The sequence below is a fragment of the Phyllobates terribilis genome, unplaced genomic scaffold (genome assembly GCF_046119375.1).
Source record: "Phyllobates terribilis strain yellow unplaced genomic scaffold, ASM4611937v1 Scaffold_3__8_contigs__length_932513732, whole genome shotgun sequence".
In the NCBI taxonomy this organism is placed as follows: domain Eukaryota; kingdom Metazoa; phylum Chordata; class Amphibia; order Anura; family Dendrobatidae; genus Phyllobates; species Phyllobates terribilis.
This window is the reverse complement of record NW_027362763.1, coordinates 885,648,517-885,668,007: the sequence shown is the minus strand read 5'-3', so window position 1 is coordinate 885,668,007 and position 19,491 is coordinate 885,648,517. Positions and strand designations below refer to the sequence as shown.

Genomic DNA, 19,491 nt, shown 5'->3' with positions numbered 1-19,491 from the left:
TCCGTGTGAACAGAGCCCTGTCCCCCCTGCTCAGTCTCGCTCCGCTCTGACTCCTTTGCTCACTGCTCCGGCAGTCTCGCTCCGCTCTGACTCCTTTGCTCACTGCTCCGGCAGTCTCGCTCCGCTCTGACTCCTTTGCTCACTGCTCCGGCAGTCTCGCTCCGCTCTGACTCCTTTGCTCACTGCTCCGGCAGTCTCGCTCCGCTCTGACTCCTTTGCTCACTGCTCCGGCAGTCTCGCTCTGCTCTGACTCCTTTGCTCACTGCTCCGGCAGTCTCGCTCCGCTCTGACTCCTTTGCTCACTGCTCCGGCAGTCTCGCTCCGCTCTGACTCTTTTGCTCACTGCTCCGGCAGTCTCGCTCCGCTCTGACTCCTTTGCTCACTGCTCCGGCAGCCTCGCTCCGCTCTGACTCCTTTGCTCACCTCTCCTGGCGGTCTCGTCCTGCTCTGCTCTTGCTCACCGCTCCTGGCGGTCTCGTCCTGCTCTGCTCTTGCTCACCGCTCCTGGCGGTCTCGTCCTGCTCTGCTCTTGCTCACCGCTCCTGGCGGTCTCGTCCTGCTCTGCTCTTGCTCACCACTCCTGGCTGTCTCGTCCTGCTCTGCTCTTGCTCACCGCTCCAGGCGGTCTCGTCCTGCTCTGCTCTTGCTCACCGCTCCAGGCGGTCTCGTCCTGCCCTGCTCTCGCTCACCTCTCTGGGCGGCTTCACTCTGCTGTGTTTGTCTGCCACATCTGTGGTTCTGTTCCAGAGTCCCAGTGTGTACTGGGTCCTATCCCGCCTGTGTTCCTACCTGCTAGTGCCTTCCTGTCTGCACTCTAGCCATGCTTGCCTGTACCCCCCTGCCTGCATACCCGCCTGCCTGCATACCAGTCGTGCCTGCCTATTCCCTCCAGTCTGTGTGCCAGCCTAACCAGTCTGTTCCTGTATTCCCCTGTGTGGGTCAACAGCCGTGTCCGGGGTCTGTCCTGGAGTAGCACCTGGTCCCTCTGCTCGGTTCCTCCTGGGTGCACTGGCGTCGTATGCCGTCGTGCGACCCTGGTCGGATCGGGTGAATACCTAGTTACACCCCTCCAGGCATTCACTCTCCGGCACGGTCCAGTGGAATCACACGCACACGCCGCTCAGCCCGGGCGTGTGCATTACAGTCACACACAACCATGTCTGGATGTAGGTTCAGCGGTCTCAGCCACAGATCTGCCTGCTCTTTCACAGCTGTCCACAACTCAGAAGCAGTGTGAGGTTTATCACCTGAGCTTATGAGTTTCAGCACAGCCTGTTGCCGCTTGGCTGAGGCAGTACAGCAGTGCTTCCAGCTTGTAATTGATGTGGTGATATCTGAGATGGAGGCTGAACATGAGGAGGAGGAGGATGATGCGCAGGAGCTGTACACTGTGGGGGCAACTCTGACTGACATAGGGCCCACAATCCTCGGTGTGGGAAGGATGTGTTCTGTCCCAAGGTCCGACTGGGTCCCGGCTTCCACTATGTTTACCCAGTGTGCCGTCAGGGAGATGTACCGTCCCTGGCCACGAGCACTTGTCCACGTGTCCATTGTCAGGTGGACTCTCCCAGTAACTGCGTTGTTGAGGGCATGGCAGATGTTTTGGGACACGTGCTTGTGTAGTGCGGGGATGGCACACCGGGCAAAATAGTGTCGGCTGGGGACCTAGTATCGAGGGACGGCGACCACCATAAGTTTGCGGAAGGATTCCATCTCCACCAGCATAAAAGGCAGCATTACCAACATAAGAAGTCGTGAAATGTGCGAATTTAGGACTGTGGCTTGTGGGGCGTTGGCTGCGAATTTGCGCTTTCGTTCAAAGCTCTGGGATATGGACAATTGAACGCTGCGGTGGGACATGGACGTGTACGTTGATGCTGTTTCTTGAGAAACTGCCATAACAAGGGAAGACTGAGAGGAGGGGGCATCTTTGCATGCAGTATGGACAGGGGATTGCCTTGCACGCACAACAGGGTGTTCTATTACATGCACAACAGCGGAAGAAGCAGTGGTGACACCCGCTGACACTGGTCGTGGACCCTGGGGTTCGCCCCACAAAGTCGGGTGCTTTGCTGACATGTGCCTGATCATGCTGGTGGTGGTCAGGCTGGTAGTTTTGTCACCCCTGCTGATGCTGGCATGGCAGGTGGTACAAATGGCCGTTTTGGGGTTATCAGCAGAGTCTTTAAAAAAATTCCAGACTCTGGAAGACCTACCAGTTGTACTGGCAACGTCCCTCGTGTTGGTGTTACGGGGAACTGTTGCCCGCCTTCTGTGTGCGGCCACCACACTGCTTCTTCCTGCCTGTTGGGGTACTCTGCCTCCCTCCCCCTGTGTGCTTCTGGCCTCGTTCTACGTGTCCTCCTGCCACATTGGGTTAGTTACTAGATCATCCACCACCTCCTCCTCTTCCACTTGCGCACCACGATCCTCCTCCTCACTTCGTGGCAATTATGTCTCGTCATCGTCCACCTCTTGTGACAAATTGCCAGCGTCTACTTCCTGTGGCCATGGCTGTTTAGATATTTGGGCATCGCTTCATGGGATCTCCTCTTCCACCACTTCAAGCGGAGCAGGCGAGGGGCACAAATATGGAAATGGACCAGTGAACAGCTCTTCAGAGTGTCCAAGTGTGGGATCAGTTGCTGTCTGATGACACTCGGCATGGTGGGAGGAAGGAGAATCAGGGTGAGGAGGAGTATGCGGTCGAGACTCACGGCTACTAAAACTTGACCGTGTGGAAGACAGACCGGAGGTGGTGGTGCCCAGGTAACTGGAAGTATTGTCTGCTATCCAATTAATAACCTGTTCACACTGATCAGTTCGCAATACTGGTGTTGTAGTGTGCTTCCCTAGTAATTCGGTCAAGAAGTGGGAGCGAGAAGATGTGGCTGTTGGTTGTGGCACATTTTCACCTTGGCCACGGCCCAGTCCTCTACACGCACCATCACCAGAATGTCCAGTTCCACGTCTTTTGCCACGCGCCTTGCCCATTGTAAATTAAGTAAAATAGCTTACACTCGCACTATCAATGGAAAAAGGGTAACATAAAGGAGATTAGAACCGTGGAAGAGGAAAACCACAGTTCTATTTCTCTGGCCTACACCTGACTCTTTTAAACAGATACATTGGTGTCTGACCAGTTAGGGAGACACTATTACTGTTTTTTTTTATGGCAAAAAATGCCAAAAGCAGGATAATACAGAGTTTTGACCCATGGAAGTGCAAAACCACAGTTCTATTTCTCTGGCCTACACCAGACTCTTTTAATCAGATATATTGGTGTCTGACCGGTCAGGGAGATACTATTACTGTTTTTTTTTACTGCAAAAAATGCCAAAAGCAGGGTAATACAGAGATTTGATCCGTGGACCTGCAAAACCACAGTTCTATTTCTCTGGCCTACACCAGACTCTTTTAAACAGATATATTGGTGTCTGACCAGTCAGGGAGACACTATTACTGTTTTTTTTTTACAGCAAAAAATTCCAAAAGCAGGATAATACAGAGATTTGACCCGTGGAACTGCAAAACCACAGTTCTATTTCTCTGGCCTACACCAGACTCTTTTAAGCAGATATATTGGTGTCTGACCAGTCAGGGAGACACTATTACAGGTTTTTTTTGCAGCAAAAAATGCCAAAAGCAGGATAGTACCGAGATTTGACCTGTGGAACTGCAAAACCACAGTTCTATTTCTCTGGCCTACACCAGACTCTTTTAAACAGATATATTGGTGTCTGACCAGTCAGGGAGACACTATTACTGTTTTTTTTTTACGGCAAAAAATGCCAAAAGCAGGATAATACAGAGATTTGACTCGTGGAACTGCAAAACCACAGTTCTATTTCTCTGGCCTACACCAGACTCTTTTAAACAGATATATTGGTGTCTGACCAGTCAGGGAGACACTATTACAGTTTTTTGATGGCAAAAAATGCCAAAAGCAGGATAATACAGAGATTTGAACCGTGGAACTGCAAAACCACAGTTCTATTTTTCTGGCCTACACCAGACTCTTTTAAACAGATATATTGGTGTCTGAACAGTCACAGACACACTCAATTTTTTTTTGGGGGTGGGGAATACCAAAAGGTTAATAAGACGCATATTTGTACAGTCTGACTGAGGAAAGAAAAAATACAGGATTTCGATGAAAAAAAAAAGGATTTTTCCTGGCCCCTGAGACCGGGGGATAAGTCTAGCAATTTGACCATCAAGAGCACACAGGACTGTAATGCAACGTTTGGTGGTATAACCACTGCATCTCCTATACAGCATGCCTGCTTGCCTGCCTGATATCTGGTATGGATATTAGTCCTGAGAAGGACTGTTTGTTTGATTTGGCAGGCTTTAGAGACCCTACACTACCTATTTCGCACTATATATCTCTCCCTAACTCAGCAGCACCCTCTCTACACTGTCTGATCCGGAGCGACTATGTCCAAGATGGCGGTTTTAAATACTCGAGGTGACGCTGTGCGGCCAGCCAATCACTGTAATACCCACAAACAACATGGCTGTGGCATTACAGTGACTGGCTGGCAAGCCCTGCATGTTCATTGGCTCTGTAAAGAGCGCCAAACGTGCAGGGCGGAGACCCGAGCTCCCGCCCGAGTAACCCGGAAATGCTCGGTGCTCACCAAACATCCTGAGTAGTGAGATGCTTGGGCGAGTAACGAGCAGTGTCGAGCATGCTCGCTCAACACTAATATTATGAGATTTGATATTTCAATAAAATTAGATTTTTTATGCCAGTTAAACTCGTATGCTCCTTTTCTGACAGCATACAGTATATAGTGGTACATCATATATTGAGACCCTATAAGCAGTATACAGTAAAACCCTATAAACTTCTATGCTGGTTTATATCTTTGCTTATGTTAGAGTAAGAAAGCAGTAGTAATATGGCCTTCTAATAAAGGTGCGAGGTGGCGGCGCTATATAGTACAAGTCCTCTTTTTGTCTGAAGAGGCAATTTGCATATTAAATTTCCCAGAGGAGCATTGCATGGCGAATAAGCCTCCTTACCTTGATGTGCCAGAGCTGGTGTGTCACTCTCCATAAGGAGAAACGCTACCCCTTAGACCTCAGTCCAGAGCCCCTCACCTAGCCAAATCAGTTCTCATACTTTGCACTGACGAGGACCAACAGCCCGAAACACCGTGTCTGCAAATTGAGTTTCTGATTTGGCTTTTATCCTAAGTCATATTGCACGACTCGTTAAAGGGTTGATTGTGACTTGTAGGATCGCTGCTTTTAATAGGTGGCGCTATAGAGTTCAAGTCCTCTTTTTCTCTGAAGAGGCAATTTGCATAATAAAGGTGCAGAAGCCTTAGTAAGGAGATGGAAAAAGTAAATAGATGTTTTCTGAGAATTGATGGGAAGTGTTACTATTTATACACATTGTTGAATGTACACTACTACTGGAGGCGGACAGTCAGACATAGTAGACTGCATGGCCATGTCGGCGCATACGCATGAATCCCGTTTTGTGAGGGCCAACGAATAGGTTCTTGAACGCAATATGAAAGCAACCTTAATCTTGGCATGCAAAAAATATGATCAAAAGGCAATATAGTTCTATTCTATATATGACCTCTCTCCTCCTGTCTCAGTCGGTCACTTGTATTGTTTCATGATTATTGTACTTGTGTATTATTATGTATACCCCTTTTCACATATAAAACGCCATGGAATAATTGGTGCTATAATAAATAATAATAATAATAATAATAATCTATGTACAGTTAAGTAAACAAGCATGGTGCAAAGATACTATAAACCATATTAATGAATAATGAAAAAATAACTGTTTCCACGTAAATGGGTTTCCTGTTGAAGACAGTCCATTTTCATATACTGTACATGTTATACAACAGAAATATGTTTTTTTAATGTATCATGCATTTCTGACAAATTTCTAAGAATTTTTTGGATCTCTTCTTAAAGTCACATAATGGGAACCTTCATTTTACTTCCAGTGAATAGATATCTTAAATGTGTTCGGTTCATGGCACTTGACAAGGACAGAACCACTTTCCATAGTGGATGCACTGAACTAAGAGAGGAATTGGATGGTTTTCTTATTGCTATGCTAAGCACCTACCTTAACCTTTTTTTCAAACATAGACTTTGGAATATCCTTGAATTGCAAATGGGTTGAAATAATCCTTGGTGAAGGGCGATCTTTAAATCTCTAAACAGAGAAAATAATAACATTTGGGGAACATTGATTTAGTAGGTAAAATGTCTTAGATTACATAGAAAGTATAAAATGGAGTACATGGCATGCACCATTTATTATGTTCTATTGAAACTTTTTTTCATATATACGGTATTACCTTGACTGTTTAGAAAAAAGTGTATAAGAAGAGGATATGGTTAGAATTAAAAAAAAAATGCTACATTTACTAAAAACGTATATATTTAAGATACAGCGTATTCATTTAAATGGAGATCATCCATTTAGGCAACAGAAAAGAGATGTGCTCAAATATCTACAGTATATTAGCAGCCATTGACACTACATTTACAGACTCCTAATTCTTAAAGGGAAGGTGCCGCCATTTTTTATTTTGTATTAAAATTTTTGATTATATAATCAATTATTTTTAATACAAAATTAAATGTACTACTTTAATAGTATTTCATTTATTAATTTTTACATCAGCCACTGGGGGCTGCCATTTTCATTTGGTGGGGGTGTAAGTTTCCGAGCAGGACACTTACACGACTCACTTATGGCAATCCTGGGCATAACCACATCTCTAAGAGCCTCACAGCTAAGAGGCTCCTTCTGCCTCTTAGCTGTGACCTGGGCACCCCCCTGGGCTGTCCAGGTCGCAGCTGCGGGAGGAGATCGCAGCCATTTTATTGTTATTGTTATTATTTTACCCTGTCATCACACACAGTTCTCAGTGCATGCGATGACAGGAGCAGCCAGAGAGAGGAAGTGCCGGGGAGCGGAGGTCCCAGGATGAGTATCTGCGACGGTGGCCAGCGGTGATCTCAGCCTGTCATGAGATCATGTGCCACATGAAAGACACTAAAGGGTGCAAGTTTATTATATGTAGCGGTTGTGAAATTATATATCTCCGGGACATTTATCCATTCTATTACACCCCTGCTCCTATAGAAGTGGATGGAGCGGGGAGACGCATTACACCACTGCTCCCATAGAAGTGGAAGGAGCGGGGTCACGCATTACACCACTACTCCCATAGAAGTAGACAGAACGGTATTGTGCATTACAGCACTGCTCCTATAGAATTGGATAGAGTGGGGTCACTCATTTCTAAGGGAGTAGTGGTGTAATGTGTGACCCTACTCCTTCCACTTCTATGGAAGCAGTAGTGTAATGTGTGACCCCGCTCCATCCACTTCTATGGGAGCAGTGATGTAATGTGTGACCCCGCTCCGTTCACTTCTATGGGAACAGTGGTGTAATGTGTGACCCCGCTCCGTTCACTTCTATGGGAGCAGTAGTGTAATGTGTGACCCCGCTCCCTCCACTTCTATGGGAGCAGTGATGTAATGTGTGACCCCGCTCCTTCCACTTCTATGGAAGTAGTGGTGTAATTTGTGCCCCGCTCAGTCCACTTCTATGGGAGCAGTGGTGTAATGTGTGACCCCGCTCAGTCCAATTCTATGGGAGTAGTGGTGTAATGTGTGACACCGCTCGGTCAACTTCTATGGGAGCAGTGGTGTAATGTGAGACACCGCTCGGTCCACTTCTATGGTAGTAGTGGTGTAATGTGTAACCCTGCTCTTTGTGCTTCTATGGGAGCAGTGATGTAATGTGTGAGCATGCTCCGTTCATTTCCATGGGAGCAGTAATATAGTGGACGGAGCAGGGTCACATATTACACAACTTCTCCCATCCTGTTCGAAACGCCCGCTGAGCTCAATATCTAATCCCATAATGTGATACACTACACTTAGCCCTGTATCTAATCCCAGCATGTTACTCTAAGTATATCTAATTGTGGACGTGATACACTCTACGTATCTAACCTTAGATTATGATACAGCGAGCAACACCAACTAACAGAATCAGTGCTGCCGGCCGTCCTCAAGTGACACTGTACTTGTCAGTATCACTGGCAGTCACGAACAAAATGTGTGATATGCCCCAGACGGGTGTATCTAATCCTATCCTGCGCGATATGACCCAGACAAGTGTATCTAATCCCATCATGCATGATGCGCCCCAGACCGGTGTATCTAATCCCATCATGCGCAATACACCCCAGACTGGTGTATCTAATCCCATCATGCGCGATACACCCCAGACCAGTGTATCTAATCTCAACATGTGCGATACGCCCCAGACCGGTGTGTCTAATCTCATTATGCGTGATATGTCCCAGAACGGTGTATCTAATCCCATCATGCGCTATATCCCCCAAACCGGTGTATCTAATCCCATCATGCGCGATATGCCCCAGACCGATGTATCTAATCCCATCATGCACGATATGCCCCAGACCGGTGTATTTAATCCCATCATGTGCAATACACCCCAGACCGATGTATCTAATCCCATGATGTGTTACACTACATGGAGCCTTGTAGGCAGATATGTGTAGTTTATCACATGCTGTAAATAATCTCAGTGTGTGATACAGTCCATGTATCTAACCCCAGCTTATGATACAGCGAGCAGCACCAACTAACAGAATCGATGCTGCCGGCTGTCCTTAGTGACACTGTACTTGTCAGCATCACTGGCAGTCACCAACAAAATGGCTCCACACTGTGATCCTACACTTCATTCTTTCTTATCCTGTTGCAAACACCCAGAAGGGGGGGAGAGGAGTGACATCACACACGTGTGACCAGACCCTGCCCACATTTACTGCAATCCATAATGTGAGCTTGTTGTACAGTAGGTTTTCATGGCAAATTTCAACAGTGTTTAAAATTGGAAATAGCAAACCTTTTTTAATTATTTTTCATATTTTACTTCATTAAAACAAATGATAATATTTAAAAAAAAATCAAAACATTAATACTTTACATTTTTTTAATTGTTGAAAAAAAAAATTTTTTGGATGGCACCTTCCTTTTAAGAAGAGCGTTGTTGTTTGATCCAAGTGTCCTGGATTAATTTTAACTTTCCTCATGCTTCAGATCATCACTATTGCATACTGCCAACCAGTGACTTCTTTAAAGGCAATCTGTCACCCCCTGGGAGATATCAAACCTCTACTATGGCATACAGGTTATAGAAAAGTAAATCTATACAGTACATACCTGTATGGCCCATTGTAGAGGTTTGATTGCAGAGAATAGTGTTTTTATCACCTTTGTTTTGCTTAGTTACCATATTCGCCCCCTCCCCTGCATGTCACAGGGCCCTGTGACGTGCACTGTTCTCCCTGACTTCCTGCTCACATAGAGAGTGCATTGCTTCCTTCCGGCCCGTCACTCCGTGCACTGTGCCGCAGAGTTCTATTGCGCAGGTGCCGGGGAGTCACTGTCACTTCCCAGCGCCTGCGCAATAGAACCCTGCGGCGCAGTGCACAGGCAGACGGGGCCAGGAGGGAACAAAGCGTGCTCTATGTGAGCTGCGCTTTGCGCAAGCCTGGAGAGTCTGGGAGCACAGTGCACGTCACAAGGCCCTGTGACATGCAGGGGAGGGGGGGCATATGGTAACTAAACATATAGGCGTCGGGGAATAATAAACAGATAGGCGGGGATTTCTTGGCGTCTGGGGGACGCCAAACCTGTGTAAAACAGAGGTGATAAAAAACACTTTTCTCTGCAATCAAACCTCTACTATGGGCCATACAGGTATGTATAGATTTACTTTTCTATAACCTGTATGCCCAGAGTAGAGGTCTGATATCTCTCAGGGGGTGACAGATTCCCTTTAAAGATAACAACCTAGGAATCTGACACATTAAGTCCAAACATTTTGGGGAGTTCTACTGGTAAATTACATTAGGATTTCTTAGGCTCTGCACGTCACTTTAGTAAGTGCCAGATTTTGGCAGTATGTGGTTCCACTGTCTTATTGTACTAATCCTAAAAGTGTACTTAGGTCATGGAAGCAAACGGACACTGCTCAAGTGATTGTTTTGCAGAAAAAGTCACACTGCAAGAGTGGTGTCAGAAAGAGACTATTCAGTTTCTCCAGAGCCGGAGTGCACAACATTTTTTGGTCCAAGGGCCGGAATGCCATACTCAGTCACTCGCAAGCTCTGCAAAAAGAAAAAAATTCATCACCAGAAACACCATCAGTACATTAATACCTCACCAGAACCAAGTTTTGGGTATTTGAGGAGGTTTTGGTGAGATTCTGCTCAGTTTCTGCTTCAAAAAATAAGTCTGAACATACAGTAACGTAAATTGAGTTTTGGAGCAGAAACAGAGCAGAAACTTGCCAAATCCTCCTCATAATCATAGGCTGGCTCTCACAGTGGTAACCTTAATTACATCACCGCTCGCCACTGAAGCCGCATTCTCACGCTAAACTCAGTGTGTTCCAGCTGGCATGGTGAATGGTCACATTCCTAATGTCAGTATTGGGGATCGTCGTGGGATCTCATCATTATGAATTATCAGCGGACTGGTGAGGATTACTTTGATTTTTTATTTTTATTTTTGGTTAATAAATGGGTAAAAGAGGGTTATTGTAGGGTAGTGTTTTTTTTCAATTAAAGGACTTTTCTTTATTAATTTTGACTACGGGGTTAGTAATGGGGCTGTCTGATAGACACCTCTTCATTACTAACCCATGGGCTTGATTTCAGCGGACATAAAACAGCTGACATCAACCCCAAAACTATTACCCCACTTGCCAATGCACCAGGGCAAGTGGGGAAACCTGAGGCTAAGAGCCAGAATTGGTGCATCTAAAGGATGCGCCATTTCTGGGGAAGCTGAGGGCTGGTGTTCTTAGTCTGGGAGGGGGACAATATCCATATCCCATCCCCCAGCCTAGTAATATCAGCCCACAGCTGTCTGTTTAGCCTTTGCTGGTTAGTAAATATAGGGGGGACCTCACATCATATTTTGGGGGATCCCTTTTTACTAACCAGTAAAGGCTAAGCAAACAGCTGTGAGCTGCTATTAATAGACTGGGAACTTTTATGACTATTGGCCCCTTCCCAGAATATTAACACCAGCCCCTCCTGTCAGCTTTCCTGCAGCTGGTAAGGAAAATTAAGGAGTACCCCAAGCCATTTTATTTATATTTTTATTTAATCAATTAATACAAGTACAGAAAATTAAGCATGCAAAGCACTGATTATTTATTACACTGACATATTTCTATCTATCCATCTATCATGTTCCTCTATCTTTGAACATCTTTAATACATAACACTCTTTCATTTCACGGACACACGGATATCACACAGATGTCACATATGTGCACACAGATGGCACATGGACAGGGACAACAGATCTCACCAGGACTGTTTTTTCCAGTACCAGAATCACCAAGAAGTGTGAAGGAGGCCTCAAGGTATGCCGCCTTAAAGCTGTCTGGTGATTTTAGTATATGGTAGTAGTAGAGAGCTGCTACTAGTTGCAACTATTGTGAAGTTTGGTATTTTCAATTATTAGTCACCTCTATTGATCCAGTGAACATTATAAAAACTTTCAGATACATTATAGAAACTAGCAGGCCCGGATTGCTAATCTGCCTTATAGGGCAGATGCCCGGTGGGCTGGTCTGTTAGATCATAAAATGGGCTGCCTGGCTACTGTTGTCAGCAGGAGGGGGCTCAGGAGATCCATCACAGAGCCAGCATTAACACTTAACAGGAGTGGCTGCTGCGCACTACAGGAGATTATGATGAAAGAGGCTTCTATCCTCACCTGTTAAGGGTTAATGCTGCTGCAAGTCTTATCTATGTGCAAACACTGTGGGGAGGGAGTCATGCTGTGATTATTCCCCCTCTGCTGCTGACACCTGACCTGCCTGTGCCCTGCTGTTGATCTGATGGTATGAGAAGAGGGGGGAGGTGCTGAGAGAGAGAGGAGATTGCTGAAGCAGGGCATAAACCATGTCCTGATCACTATAAGAGGGGTCTCCAGAGCACCCCTTCATACACCATTATAAAGTTATAGGCACTGCACACTGACATTTGTGCCTCATTGCCTGTCAGCTAATCGGAGACTTTGCTTTATAAGCACATCTGTGATTGGCTGACAGTGAACGCTATCCCTGTGTCCTCTGTGCTCTGGAGTCACAGCTTGGAGTGGGAACCTTCAGCAGAAGATGACTGTGGCCCAGACTGACAGGATAGTAAGACATGCAGCCTCTCCTTTGGAAGTTCTGGAATAGTATTGTTTTAAAGAAATCAAAAATTCCTATATGAACATGTTGGCAGCAGTTATCACGTTGTGGATAGTGCCAGTCACATATCCACAAGTTGTGTGCACAGCGGCTGCCAGTGACATGCACTAGTGCGGTCCGTACCTGGCAGGTGAAAGCTGCAATCCCACATAGACCATAAGTCTGTATGATGAATCGCTGAAGTCCCCTGGTACACTGGTCATTATGGGGTCAGTTTCCTGTCTGTTGAACATGGGCATCATACTGACCCAATGTGCAGTACAATTGTTCAAATGAGCTTTTTACATCCCTTAAAATAAATTGCAGTCCTGATTCCCAGTGCCAGTGAGCGGTCGCGTGATCACATGTATGTGATTTGCGCTGCTGTAGTAAGCAGCATGTACACAGTGTGTGGACCCATAGCATTACTATTCACCCCATGCACTGCTCTATGTGTGTGCTGCTTACAAGAACAGCGTTCTTCAGAGCAGTGTTTTGAGCAATTGGTGGGGGTCTCAGCACCCAGAACCCGACCGATCACAAGCTATTTGCAGTGCCTATTGTATATTTAATTAAAAAAAATGTTATAATACTAAATAAAAGGGCTGGTATACTTTAAAGAACTATATTTATTTTAATGCCGATCTCTGCTGGCAGACAGCGATCACAGACGGCTTCTGCCGCGATTCAGCTGCTTCTGCGGGGAGAACTCCCTGTCGATCATCATGGCAGTGATCTCCCATCAACAAAGCAGCCTGGAGAAAAAAAGATGCTCTGTTGATGTGAAGCAGCAGAATCACAGGCTGAAGCCATCTGTGACCCCTATAAGCTAGCACTGGGTAGGACAGGCAGGAAGTTAGCAACAATATGCCTGTTAGCTCATAGGCCCATAGTAAAAAAAAAAAAAAGAAACCGTTCCGGATAATCCCTTAGAGTTTTGAAAAAATCCATTTCTCCTAACTACAGTATTATTTACTCCAATATGTAAAGTAGTGCGAATCTGGAGCACTTGATAAGTGATAGGCCACGATAAGCACATCCAAATACGACGTATCAATGGCATGACTGCTTTGTGTCATATTCAGTTCTTAAATATCGAGCTTACATTTATTGTTTCCATTTTATAATTGTGTTCTAAACTAGTAATAAATATAACAATCTATATGTTTACATAACATTGCTGCATTAGGAAGGTGGGGGGGCCAGAAATATTTCTTGCACAGGGGCCATCTGCAGTCTGTGTCCGCCCCTGCACTGCACAGTACCACTCCTCCTGTATATATACACTGCACAGTACCACGTCTCCTGTCCTGTCCTGTATATACACTGCACAGTACCACTTCTCATGTCCTGTATATATACACTGCAGAATACCACTTCTCCTGTATATATACACTGCACAGTACCACTCCTTCTCTCCTGTACTGTATGTACACTGCACAGTACCACTTCTCCTGTCCTGTGTATATACACTGCACAGTAACACTTCTCCTGTCCTGTATATATACACTGCACAGTACCACTTCTCCTGTATATATACACTGCACAGTACCACTTCTCCTGTCCTGTATATATACTCTGCACAGTACCACTTCTCCTGTCCTGTATATATACACTGCACAGTACCACTTCTCATGTCAAGTATATATACTCTGCACAGTACCACTTCTCGTGTATATATACACTGCACAGTACCACTTCTCCTGTCCTGTATATATACTCTGCACAATACCACTCCTCCTGTCCTGTATTGTAATGCAGCGGCTTGCAGCACTACTGTAATGGTCCAGGGTGTGTTTTGGCTGACCATGTACCTCCCCCTCAGGTGACTGATCACATGACTGTTACATCAGCACAGGTCCTGTGCACACAGAAGGTCTGATCACATGACTGTGACATCAGCATAGGTCCTGTGTGTGCACTGGAGGATATATAAACCCTGGTAGTTATGAAACAGGGTGAAAAAAAGGTGTGAGGCCTGTTCCCTGTGTGTGGGACACTGTTGGCCTGGTGAGGCCTAGAAAGAGAGGCCTGGTGAAGCCTGGAAGGCAAAGGCTGGATCCCCCTGTGTTTAGGATGCCAGTAGCCTTGGAGGGCGAGAGGCCTGGTCCCTGTATGGGACTCTACTAGCGTGGAAGGCAGAGGCTGGATCTCCCCTGTGTTTTTGAGATACCAGTAGCCTTTGAAGGTACGAGGCCCGGAGACCCCATCTGGGAAGCCGTGGAGCCACAGTGGTGGCAGAACCAAACTGACTGAAGCAGCTAAAACCCGGCAAAGGTAAAAACGCTGTTTGATGTGGACATTTATCTTGTTACTAGTGTTGAGCCACCCCCGTAGTGTTCGAGTTCGGTTCGGTTCGTCGAACACCCATATGTTCGCCGAACTGTTCGTCGAACACCTTCGAACACCGTTAAAACCAATGGCAGGCAAACAAAAACACATAGAAATACATAGAAAACACCTTCAAAGGTGTCCAAAAGCTGACAAACTGCTCAGAAGACTCAACAAACACATGGAAAAGTGACAAGTACATATAGTCATGTGAAAAGAAAAGAGGTGGAGGAGTAAAAGGAAGGGGAGACACAGATATAGGCATGTCATGCCCTTCTAAAACCAAAAAAGTGCGAAGCCGACACGGCCAGTCCTTTCCTGCCCGTGCGACCTCCATGTCGCCGGGTTTGTGCAAAAGCCGTGGTGGACCCTGACGGCCAGCCCCCCTCTCCCAATACTGGTGCCTGTCCGCTGGTGGGTCGAGCGAGCCCCCCTGCGGTGGAGGGAGGTCTAATCTTTTTAATTTATATTGTCTCTCTAATTTGAATGAGTACACTTTAAATCCTTTTACTAGGATCTATTGGAGGGCAAGTCTCATGCCAGCAGCCGCGGTAATTCAAGCTCCAGTAGCGTCCACTAAAGCTGCTGCAGTTAAAAAGCTTTTATAAGGATCGAGCTTGGCGGTCCACCGCAAGGCGTCCTACCGCCAGTCCCAGCCCCTGTGCCTTGGGGTGCCTCCCCGATGCTCTTCACTGAGTGTCCCGGGGGCCCGAACCATTTCCTTTGAAAAAATTAAGTGTCCAAACTACAGGTGGTGTAGCTTGCTTAACAGCTGGGATAATCCGCTGACTAGCAGACACTGCTACTAGGCACAAAGTATTTCCTGGGTTAGATGCAGTTAAAAATTTGTAATTAGATACTCTCGTTGGATGCTGAGAAAGCATTCCATAGAGTCTCCTGGCACGCCATATATTATTCTCTTAAAAAGCTTGGGGTAGGGGTCTAGAAGACCCTTTTATAGGCAAAATCACGTCCCTATATCGCAATACGTCACCTAGGCTGAAGATAAGTGGAACATTTTCATCACCTTTCATAATCACCAATGGGACAAGGCAGGGATGTCCTCTGTCCCCTCTCTTATACATCCTAGTGATGGAGCACCTGCTCTCATCAATTCACCATAACCCCAATATTAGGTGGATTGAGGTGGGAGGCACCGAGTACAAGTGCTCAGCATTTGCTGATGATGTCCTAGTATATATCAGTCAATCACATATATCCATCCCTGCTGTTATGGCTGAAATAGATCACTTTGTTACATGGTCAAATTTTAAAATCAATGCAGCGAAGTCTGAGGCCCTCGATGTCTCCCTCCCCAAATCCATACAGGATTCCATCCATTCCAACTTCCCCTTTGCCTGGCCCTCACAGGGTATCAAATACTTAGGAATTCGTATTCATAGAGACCTCTCCCGTCTATGTTATCTTAATTTTTGGCCCATTATTGAACAACTCCATACAGACCACAGTTGGCAAGTTAGAACTGTAAGATTCACTACGTGAACCACTGGTGTTTTGTGGAGAAGCACATGTACACTGTGTTCCAAATTATTATGCAAAAAGTGTTTAGGAGTGATAAGGGAAGAATTTGTTTGTTTGTCAGTTAAACTCATTGATGGTGATGTGTGTCAGGGCTCTTTATATCACTGTAAGCAATTGCAGACACCTGTGCTAATTAGTTTGGCAGGTGTGTCCAATGAAAGGCAAGACTACTTAAGAAGGCTGTCCCACATTATTAAGCAGCCTACATTTTCTGCCAAAATGGGAAAGAAAAAGGATGTGTCGGCTGCTGAGAAGCAACAAATTGTGGAGTGTTTAGGTCAAGGCATGACTACAATCAACATTGCCAAGACACTTCATCCTGATCATCGCACTATCAAGAAGTATGTAGCTGATTCGCAGTACACACGTGTGCTTGCTGATAAGGGAAAATTGAGGACTCTTTCCTACAGGCAATTACGTCAGGTTAAAAGAGCAGAGGCTGAAAAGCCTTGTCATAGCAGCAGACAAGTTTTTGAAGCTGCTGGTGCCTCCAACGTCCCCCGAGCAACAAGATGCAGGGTCCTTCAGAGGTTTGCAGCTGTGCGTAAGCCATCCTGTCGACCTTCTCTATCCACTGTACACAAGCTGAAATGGCTCCAGTGGGCCAAACAATACATGAAGACTGACTTCAAAACTGTTTTGTTCACCGATGAGTGCCGTGCAACGCTCGATGGTCCAGATGGATGGAGTGGAGGATGGCTGGTTGATGGACACCCCATGCAAACACCGCTACGGCGCCAACAAGGAGGAGGTGGAGTAATGTTTTGGGCTGGAATCATGGGGAAAGAGATTGTCGGCCCCTTTAGGATCCCTGAAGGGGTAAAGATGAACTCCATAATGTATGTGGAGTTTCTCAAACAGCACTTCCTGCCATGGTTCAAGAAGAAGAACCGTGTATTCCGCAGCAAGATCATTTTCATGCATGATAATGCACCGTCTCATGCTGCACATAACACATCTGCATCTCTGGCTGATATGGGCATAAAAGGGGACAAACTTATGGTGTGACCCCCATGCTCCCCTGACCTCAACCCCATTGAGAACCTCTGGAGCATCATCAACAGGAGTGTCTATGATGGCTGGAGGCAGTTCACATCTAAGCAACAGCTCTGGGAGGGTATTCTGTCCTCATGCAAAACAATTGAAGCAGAAACCATCCAAAACCTGAGAAATTCAATGGACGTGAGAGTTCAGAAGCTCCTTTCGAACAAGGGGTCCTATGTGTAGAATAAAGTTTTGAGTTGAAAACTGTTTGATTTCAGTTTCTAATAACCTGCTAATGCTTATAATTTTAAAAATGACCATCTTTTTGTTCTTTATTAAAATGAAAAGGTTGATCGAAGAGTGTGGGGGATCTAAGAGTGTGGCAACCCAGTAGTCAGGATTATTTCGAATTCTGACAATCTGAGGGTCATGTTGCAGGTAGTGCAGCAAGAAGGCACTCATGTGTCTTGCGCATCTAGGAGCCCCAAAATTATTTTCCGGGCTAGATGCAGCTAAAAATTATTATTAATTTGAAAGCTGGTGGAGCTTAGTATAGATGGCCTAATAGAATCAGTACTGCAAACTGCTACAAGGCCCAAATTATTTTCCAGCCAAGATACAGATAAACATGATTAGTAATTTTAAATCTGGTGGAGTTTAGTATAGATGGCCTAATAGAATCAGTACTGCACACGGCTACAAGGCCCAAATTATTTTCCAGCCAAGATACAGATAAACATGATTAGTAATTTGAAAGCTTAAAACGGTTGGTGAGGTGATTTTAACAAATCATGAAGCTTTTACTCTCCCCAGGATGACACAGGGGTAGAAAAGTCGTTTCGCATCCATGATTTGTTCATCTTTATGAACGTGAGTCTGTCTACATTATCAGTGGAGAGCCACGTGCGCTTATCTGTCAGCACACCACCAGCAGCGCTGAACACACGTTCAGACAGAACGCTGGCTGCGGGGCATGACAAGATCTCCAAGGCGTAAGTGGCGAGCTCTGGCCATTTATCCAGATTGGAAGCCCAAAAAGAGCAAGGGTCCAGTGACACAGTTATGGCTTCAATGTTTACTTGGAGATACTCCTGTACCATCGTCTCTACGCGTTGACTATGTGTCAGACTTCTTGTCTCCTGTGGCCTTGCAAAGGATGGGCTAAAAAAGTGGTGAAATGATTGCGCAAAATTGATGTTACCAGCAGATACTGTGGTTCTGTTACGTTTTGAATGCTGAACACTCGACGGTCCCACGGTTGGCAAGTTGGAACTGTGAGATTCACTACGTGCACCACTAGTGTTTTGTGGAAAAGCACATGTAAGATTCTGCAACAGTCTCTGCTGATACTCCTGCATGCGTGCATCTCTTTCTATAGCAGGAATAATTTCTGCAAATTTACTTTTGTACCGGGGATCTAACAGTGTGGCAACCCAGTAGTCAGGATTATTTCTAATTCTCACAATTCGAGGGTCATGTTGCAGGTAGTGCAGCAAGAAGGCACTCATGTGTCTTGCGCATCCAGGAGCACCAAGTCCCTGTTGTATTGGTGGCGAGGTAACAATCATGCTTCCTTCCTCTGTCCTCTCCCCCCAACCTCGCACAACAGAAATGTGATCAAGGTCTCCCTCACCTGATGAGTCTTCCATCAGTTCGTCCTCCACTCCTTCCTGGGCTCCTGCACCTTCCTCACTAGTTTGGCTGCTACCATGCGCCCTGGTAAAACCATCTCCCCCACCCTCACATGTCTGCCGCCTTCGTGCTGCCGACCGTCTGGACCTTGCAGATGTTAGCCCTTCCGCATACAACTCCTCCTCCTCTACTTCCTCCACGTCCTCTTGTGCCACCACCTGACTCCGAATTCTGTTTAACATGTGCTCCAGCATGTAAATCACCGGAATAGTCATGCTGATAATGGCATCGTCAGCACTAAACATCTTCGTCGCCATTTCAAAACTGTGCAGAAGGGTGCATAGGTCCCTGATCTGAGACCACTCCTCCAGCGTGATTTGCCCCACCTCTGGATCTCGTTGGCCCAGGCTATGCGTCAGAAAGTATTGCACCAGGGCTTGTCGGTGCTGCCACAGTCGCTGCAACATGTGCAGAGTTGAATTCCACCGGGTAGGCACATCGCATTTTAGCCGGTGAAGTGGCAGGCCCAATGACTTCTGTAGAGATGTAAGTCGCTGAGCTGCGGGATGCGAACGGCGGAAGTGAGCACACAGCAACTGTGCCCTCTGCAGAAGGCCATCTAGTCCGGGATAGTTGGCTAAAAATTGCTGGACAACCAGGTTCAACACGTGAGCCATACAAGGCACGTGTGTGACAGTGCCCCGGCGAAG

At 46.1% G+C, this 19,491-nt stretch overlaps 1 protein-coding gene across 1 annotated transcript in view; it reads right to left on the bottom strand.

The window, feature by feature from the left end:
* LOC141257754 (sulfotransferase 6B1-like) overlaps positions 1 to 19,491 on the bottom strand; it is a 297,433-nt gene that overhangs the window by 95,266 nt on the left and 182,676 nt on the right. Inside the window, exon 4 of the mRNA XM_073672684.1 lies at positions 6,110 to 6,199. Coding sequence (XP_073528785.1) covers positions 6,110 to 6,199 — 90 coding nt within the window. The remainder of the gene's footprint in view (positions 1 to 6,109; positions 6,200 to 19,491) is intronic.